This window comes from Dipodomys ordii, unplaced genomic scaffold (assembly GCF_000151885.1).
Source record: "Dipodomys ordii isolate 6190 unplaced genomic scaffold, Dord_2.0 Scaffold96, whole genome shotgun sequence".
NCBI lineage: Eukaryota > Metazoa > Chordata > Mammalia > Rodentia > Heteromyidae > Dipodomys > Dipodomys ordii.
The window spans coordinates 490,045-498,678 of record NW_012267312.1 but is presented as its reverse complement, the minus strand read 5'-3'; the positions used below and the strand labels follow the sequence as shown (position 1 = coordinate 498,678).

The window sequence follows — 8,634 nt, the reverse complement described above, 5'->3', positions numbered from 1 at the left end:
GGTCCTTCACTTCTTTAGTTAAGTTAATTCCTAGGTATTTTATTTTTTGTGGGGCTATTACAAATGGAGTTGCTTTCCTAATTTTAGCCACACTTTTCTCATTGTTGGCATACAGAAAAGCCATTGATTTTTGGGGGTTAATTTTATAACCTGCTACTTTGCCAAAGTTTTGAATCTAAGCTTAGTAACTTGTACAAAGACTAGCATACAGTAGCAGCTGAACATTTATTTTCTACAATACATAAATAGGAGAAGAGATTATTTTCTATAATACATAAATAGATGAATCTTTTTATTGAAGCGATTAGCATTGCATTAATGATTAGCATTAGAACGAAACCACAACATTAGATAGATAGATAGATAGATAGATAGATAGATAGATAGATAGATAGATAGATAGATAGATAGATAGATAGATAGATAGATAGATACATAAAGAGATATATAACATTCTCGTTGGGTTCATTACCATTTCTAGTTGTTCAACACCTTTTTAAGAAGTTTGTAGTTTCTGGCTCTTCTAACTCAAATGCCTCAGACAGAAATGCAATTCTGTTATTTATTTTAACCCATTCCATTAGCAGCACAATTAGTTGTATTCCCCACAATATACATATAGAAATTTGTAGCTGTATAAATAGACTGCTGTTAACCCTTGGTATGTACTTGTAAAGTCTGTAATAGTATTAATTCTGTATTAGTAACATATTCCCAGTTTTAACAGAACATTTCAGTGGCTTCACAAAGTGAAAACAGTAGGGTGTTTGTAGTTTTATTTGTTTTATTGTTTGCATGATAGTACAGCAGATGAATTCCTAGCCAAGCTGCTTTCCTGCCTGTGTTATTTTGGAAACCTAGATTAGGACCATCTTTTGGCTCTGGCATTCCCTTCACAGCTTTTCCCAGACTAGCATTTCTCAAGCAAACTATGTTCTGTCATAAATTATCTAAGGACCTGTTTCCTTATTCCTTATTTTGCCAACGATGGTGCATACTTTGTACCTTGTATATGCTCAGATAATTTATTAGCTAAAATGAATACTTTAGGCTTTAGTTATGAACAATCAGTGACAGCATCACTTAGCAAAATGGCTTGACATGTGAATTCTTGAGCTTCCAATCCTAGGTCTAGGACCAAGCCATCAGTGTTTTGTCATGGCCTTCAGGTCATATTCTTGATCCTAAAGTACCCAGTGCACACGGGATTAGGGCTTAACTCCTGATAGTCTTAGAAATTTACCATAGGACCCTGGTCTTCTGCTTCTTGTCAATACAAAAGTGGGAAAGAATTTATAAATTTTACTCATGTTTAAAACCCTCAGCCCAGAACTGACAGACCTCACTTCTGCTCACACTCAACTGGGTATGTCACTGGATGCAGGTGAGGGTTTATGAAGTTGTGAAGTTTCCCGCTAAAAGTAGGGACTCTTTACTAAGGTCCTTAACTTCGATCATAGAATAAGAGTTTCTGGACAGGTCATAATGGTAAGAAAACCTGGCGGAGCTTAATTGAGTAAGCAAGCAAGCAAAACAGACAGACAAGCAGAAGGGCAGGGGTATACTAACAGAATGTGAGTATCCTTAAAGGGAGAGAAGGCCAGCTCTTTTGCATTAGGGGTATTTATTGGATAAAGGCAAAGGTCTGATTTCATTGTTATGCAAAAATAGGTGTTTTATCTTCCCTCTAATCACTCCTGGTGTTACAATTTCTGAGGTCCTCGATATTTGGGGGCATTTCTTACAGGTAAGAATGCAATCTGCCAAAAAACAGATGCCTATCCTTGAGACCTGGAAGGCATCCTATTGTCTTTCTTCGAACCAAAGGTAGTTTCTACATGCCTTGTTTCTGAGTTACCTTTACCAGGCCCTGTTTTCCCAAATTTATCCTGCCTCATTTTCCCTATCATGACTTCAGTCCCTTAATCTTAAAAGAAGCAGGTGGATAAATATCTCCTATATTTGCTTTAAGCTTAAGATACCTTTGAATTCCTGGCAGCAATTCCATGCCTCCTTTTCTCTAATCTATCTTAGGTATAACTAATATATTTGCTATCTGGTAGCCAATCCAAATCAAACTCTACATTTTAAAAGAATAATCATGTGATTTGTGTGCTAGAGCCAACCCCTATTGTTAGATTTTTCAGACATTTTATAAGTCACTTGATTTGATCTTGGTAACTGTATGAATATTTATACCATATAAATTAGCAAACACTAAAAGTGTGTCCTCTCACCACCACAGAGAGCCAGTTGTGTTAAGTGTATATCAGCATATAAAGAGCTGAGAGAATCCATGAGGAGTTCTGAACTAGCTACACCTTTTCATCATCACCTTAATTAGTAATTGAATAAGTTCAGGGAATGCCCTTGGTGATGCACCCACTAAAACGGATGGCCATTTCTGTAAGGACTGACAGCTGATGGATACCTGCCTCTATCATTTCTGCCACATACAACAGAAGCCCAACCTTGAAAGGTCTCTCGGCAGTATGTCCCCATGTTCATTCATAGCCTCTCTCTCCAAGATATTCGGTTACAGTTGATCAGGGGTAAGCTGGGGCACTAAGATTTTTTTAAGTCATCTAGATGATTCCAATATGAAACCACCATAGACACTATTTAAAAGTCAGGCTACATGCTGAGAGAGGGTGGTTTTTTTGTTTGTTTTGTTTTCACTAATGTTTGCACTCCACTTTTTTTCACATGAGATTGTGCCTGGAGGAAGACTTTAAGATGTAGCAGAAAAAAAATCAATATATATTTGTAGGGTTGTTAGCTAAAATAATTATAATTCCACTGAAAGGAATTCTACCCAGAAAAAAATTAGAAGTATAATATAAATCCAATAATAAATTCACAAAATGAATTAATAACTTTATGAATTATCTTCAAGGTGTTAATTAAATCAGTAACATGCACACTTTTCTTTTAAAGAGGAAATTAGAAGATTTGAGCTCTGAGTGGGAAGCAGTAAAGCATTTACTTGGAGAGCTGAAAGCAAAACAGCCTGACCTCGCTTCTGGACTGTCTACTACTAGAGCCTGTAAGTACACTGCATCTCCTTCTCTTTTGTTTTAGCTATTTGCTCAAAAGCAATGTGATGATGTAATCTCTACAAAAAAGCGGGGAGAAATATTTCTCTGATACTGTAGATAGCGACAAATATTTACATGGTTTACTCTGCAAAATGTCTTAGACTAGGTTCCTTGGAAATGAACTCTTAAGTATTGTAAAGCAAAAGTTTCCTGAGGAGTGTTCTCTGAAGAAACAAGTTGAGGGCAGGAGAGGAGAGAGATACCTACATGCAATTTGGCTTCAACAGACACCTCAGTTAGTTTCACAAGAGCCTGAAGCTGTAAGCTAGCTTTGCAGCTATTCTGAACTGCAGGAAAGACTTTGTCTTCCCCATAGAGCCATCCATTGCTCATGGGCTGTTCCTTGGGAGTGGATTGTCAACTTGAGAGTGTGTTTGTTTGTTTGTTGGCTGGGAATGTACATGATTCCTGGTAAGGAACACAAAAAATAACCTAAACTCCTAGTATCCAAGCATTAGCATGCTGTTTAATCAGTCAGAAGCACTGGAGTATTTAATAAGGCTGAATACCTAAGTCCATCTCTTGGATTATGTATCATTTAGACAATATTCTTCAAGTATTCCTACAAAAATCACACTTAACCACAGAGTTACACAACCCTTCTAGTACTTCTCCTGTCCCATTTGGAATCAATTTTAAAAACTCTTAGCTAGGCATTGGTTGCTCATGTTTGTAATCCTAGTTACTCAGGAGGCTGAGGATCATGGTTCAAAGCCAGCCTGGCCAGGAAAGTCCTTGATACTCTTATCTCTAATTAACCACCAGAAAAACTGGAAGTGGTGTTGTGACTCAAGTAGTAGAGCGCTTGCCTTTAGCTGAAGAGCTGAGGGACAGCACCCAGGCCCAGAGTTCAGGCCCACAACTGACAAAACAAAAACAAACAAAAAACCTCTTCCACTCTGAGTTCAAACAAAAAAGAAGAAATGAACTTTACTACACGTTAACTTAGGGGAGGGATGTTTCTTCATTTAGCTGTGTCTTGAACTTGTTTTCATTGCATATGTTCAGTCTTTTCTATTTCCTATTCAGTTGTTGATAGAAGGGATGCACGAAATCTCATGAAAATCTTAATGTTGGCTTTGATTCTCAGTGGGGAAAAAAAACCCAGAAAACTTCTTGGCTGTACCAAATCAATAATTAGACAAAACTGAAAACATCTTTGGGAGGGAGGCACTTTTCTTTCCTTTTTTCTTTTTAAAAGATCAAATGATTGAAATGATTGAAGCAGGAAAGCCTGACTCTGGTTCTTCTGGTGAAATTGATGATTTTAGTCTTATGAGCCGCAAGTGTGCCCGTGAGCACGAGCGTGCATACTCACACACACACAAATATCAAGGAAGTACAATGAACTGTGAAGGATTACAACAAGCATGGCCTAGTCACAATTCAATACTAGTGTTAAAAGAAGCTGTGCAATGTTCGGACAATGATGTGCCCCCTAAGAATTCTAAGCAGTCAGCAGTTAGATTTGATAACATTAAAGATTTGAAAAAGATATGCAAAAAAGTGGGTTTTTGTCAACCTGGGTCATTAAAATTGCTATGCCAGGGTTTATATTCAACTAATTATGTTTGGTTTATTTCCATTTATGAGCTGTAATATTTGGTTCCCTTTGCATATATGACCAGGTCATTCGTATGCCATCATTTATTGGTGTTTGTTCTTTAGTTGTCTATTATATGTTCAGCCTCAGACTCAGGGTTACCATGAAGAGATTATATCCCAGTTATTTTTTATATGCTTGTTGAAATCTGCACATTGGATTTACGCTCCCATTTAACTACTCTACATGTGTTGCTGTTATAAGAGAATCTGATAAGCAGGATACAGAGATGTCACAATTTAGGAAGTTAGATCTGTAGTCTTTATTAAATTTGGAGTCTTTACTCAAAAGCCTGGGACTGCATGGTAGACCCTTGTCTCAAAGACCAGCAGCCCCCAACAGAGCTAGCACCAAGCTTTTAAAGACAAAGGCTACATGTTGGGAGGAGACTAAGACTCAGCAAAACTTTATATAGTAACACAGCACAAGGAGCAAGGCCTCCCTGGGGCTAAACAACACAATATCTACAAATTCTCCAAAGCTGGGTCCTCCTGGCTCTACCCATTGAGCCAGGCACCTGCAATTCAAAGAAGGGCTTGTCTCACTTCTAGGCCATGGAGCTGGGTGGACAGTCACCACCTCCTGGCTAGGTGCCTGGATAACTGTGGAAACTACAGTAGGAAGATCCTAAAGCTATGACACAAAAACCTATTGAAGAAATAGTATCCCTAAATGTAATGTTGAAGTTTCTAATAGCAAATGGATTGATAACTACATATAAAAATTGAATATAAAAATTGAATAATGAAACCTATTAAAATTGTTTAAAAGAGTGATAGAAATAAGAAATAGTAATAGAATGGGTGAATTTGATACTATTGTATATATATATATATGTATCACAAGAAAACCCCCAGCACAATGAATATATAATAGAGAGAGAAAAGTTTTTAAAGTCAAGAATTCCACTTTTGATTCCTAGGAAAATATATAATTCATCCACTTAATAAATATTTATGAAGTGGCTTCTATGTATTGGGCATCAGACTAGGTGCTGAAAACTAAGCATGGAGAAAGTCAGCCCTTCCTTTCATGAAGCATGCTCTAATTGGAGGAAAAAGATGATAAACTAATAAAAAATATATTCTCTCCATTATAAATGTTACTGAGTAGAATCTCCAGATGGGTCCAAATGGTCTTGATTAGAAATGCAGGATCTCTAGCTCTATTCCAGACTCACTGAATCTTGATTTGCATTTCAATCCAATCCAATCCGCAGGTGATTCTTATACACAATGAAAATTGAGAAACAGTTACACAGAATAAGAGAGCAGAGAGGAGAGAGAAAGGGATTGAGGATGAGACATTATTTATCTGAAGTGTGGTCAGGTAAGCTATTAAGAGAACATTTAAGAACATCAGAAAGATGATGTGAGGCAGTGAGCCTTGTACATATCTGCAGAAAACATCTCAAGCAGAGAAAGAACAGCCAGAGGAGGGACAGGGGAAGTAAGCAGACCAGCCAATAAGCCTCTAGTAGAGGGCAAGGCCAAGGTCAATGAAAGTAGTTAACTCTTTTGAGCCAGATACCTGTAGCTCATGCCTGTAATTTTAACTACAGCCTGGGCAATAAAATCCTGAGACTCTTAATCTCCAATTATCTACCAAAACACTAGAAGTGGAGCTGTGGCTCAAATGGTAGAGTGCCAGCCTTGAGCAAAACAGCTAAAGGACAGCACCCAGGCCTTGAGTTCAAGCTCCAGTAGTCGGTGTGCATTGTGTGTGTGTGTGTGTGTGTGTGTGTGTGTGTATGAGCATGCATGCACACATCTGATATACTTCCTTCTCCTTCAGTGTCTCAACTCCCATCTCTGTGTGTGGCTCTTTGCCTGTCCTCCCCTTCCCTCTGCTCCCTCCACATTGCTGCCACTATTGGACTGAAACTGTGAATATCCTCAGTTCCAAGCTGTTGGTGGTAGCTAGTACAGTAGGATCCAGGGCAGAACTGAGATATGAATTTTCCCTCACACAGGCTTTTCATCTCTTCTACTAAACTGACACAGAGCTGGGCATAAAGTCAAAATGTTAAACACACAAATGTCACATAAAAAGAATCAACGGGGAATCAGTTCCATCCAAAGCTGCTTTCACTCAACAAAGACTTTTTCTACCCTTTCACATGGTGATTCAAACATGAGAATTAAGAATTTTGTTTATTGTACACTATTTTTACAATAACAAACATAAAATAGAATTTCATTTATATTCCTGACTTTCTGACTCATAGGAAATTATTCTACAATAACTACCATATAAAAATCTAATTTGTCATACGGTTGTAATATATGGTGATTATTTCATGTACTCTACTGTAATATAATCAAATTTAGAGTTCATCACAATCTTTTTCAATTGCCCTCCTATTGCATGCATAGCTTTCTTTTCATTTATATCTTTACCCCCAAATAATTGCAAAGTACATGTAAGTACGTGCAACATTTTTTTCAAATTAAAGAGTCCAAGGTTTAGAAAGGAAATTGCTGCATTAAAGCCACACAGCTGGAAAGAAAGAGAGCCAGGATTCAAATCCAAGTGTGTCATGCTCCAAAAGCTGTGTTTTGTTTTGTTTTGTTTCATTGCTGGATCTTGCACTATCTCTGTCCAAGAACCTAATGGAAATTCCAGATATGAAGGCAGCTAGCCAGTAGTCCCTGTTAATTTTAACTGACACATGGATGTATGGGGAGTAAAAGGGATACATGTTTCCATGTAGAGCAAATTAGTTTAATCTGAATTTCCTAGGAATGCAGAACTCTGTGTTAGGGAAATGGAGGAGAAAGAAAGGAAACAGGCAGGACTCCATCTTCCACAGGCAAGAACTGTTTATTGAGATATAGCAGTGAGGGGCACAACCTTCCCCTCACAGGCTGGGAGACTGTGTGGAAAGGTGGGATAGAAATTGGGGTTTTACAAGGTCTGAGCAAGGAGGCAGAGGCTAATGAAAAAGCCATTAGGTCTAGGGAGGTGGGGGCCTCTCACATGGGGCCCACGATGGAATGTTTAAAGCCAGGTTTAGGTAGATTGCCCTGCCTATATCAGGCAGTCTGCACATAACTTTGGTTGTTTGCCTGACATCTGGATGCATCTGGGAAAACAGGGTGGGGGGGGGCAAGCCTTCCTATTCTATCTTTGTATACATAGAAAGAATGGACCAAGAGGGGAGAGGCAAATCCTTCACGCTGAACTTGGAATAATCACTCAGATTACCACCAGTTCGACTATTTTACTATCATATGTGTAGAAAGTGAAGCACAAAGTCACTTTTGGAAAAAGATGAAACCAAGTTCCCCTGTGTCTGTTTACCTCAATAGTAGAAGAGGCTATAAGGTCCAATCTGAGTTATATAAATTGCTTGAACATGCAGGACTAATGGGCATGTTGGAAACAAACAAACATTGATTTTCTTGGAAGGTTTGTATGTATCACTTCTCTATTGTTACATAAAAGCATCCTTAAATCCTAATGACTTTAAGTAAGTTATGCAGTGGCGGATGATTCTGTGAGTCTGCTGTTTGTACCAATTAGCTATATAGTTATTCTGATGATGCTGTTAGGTCTTACCCAAATGAATCCATTTATCTGGTAACTGAACATGAACTAGAAGGTCTAAATTGGTCTCATTCAAATAGTTGGCAGCTAGCTGTTGGCTGGAGAACTGCAGTCCTTCATATACTTCTCACCTTCCAACAGGCTTGATGAGGGGGGCTTTAGTATATGATGTTCACAGGACAGTCTTCAAAGTGCATGCATACTGGGAAAGGAAGCTTTTGTTGGTAGCCATCTTTACAAACAAATCACTCCACTGTGGGAAAGAAAGAAAATTGGTGAATATTTTGGTTTATATTCAATGTCCCATGTCAGTGGTTCTTAAAACTGCAATACCTAAGCCAGACGCCAGTGGCTCATGCTTGTAATCCTAGCTACTCAGAGGGA

The 8,634-nt window shown here is 38.2% G+C and overlaps 1 protein-coding gene across 1 annotated transcript in view; it reads left to right on the top strand.

Moving 5' to 3' along the window:
* LOC105993437 (dystrophin-like) overlaps positions 1 to 8,634 on the top strand; it is a gene marked incomplete at its 3' end in the record, with an annotated part of 1,816,642 nt that overhangs the window by 1,325,575 nt on the left and 482,433 nt on the right. The window contains 1 exon segment of the mRNA XM_013026710.1: positions 2,938 to 3,046. Within this exon segment, the coding sequence (XP_012882164.1) occupies positions 2,938 to 3,046 (109 nt within the window).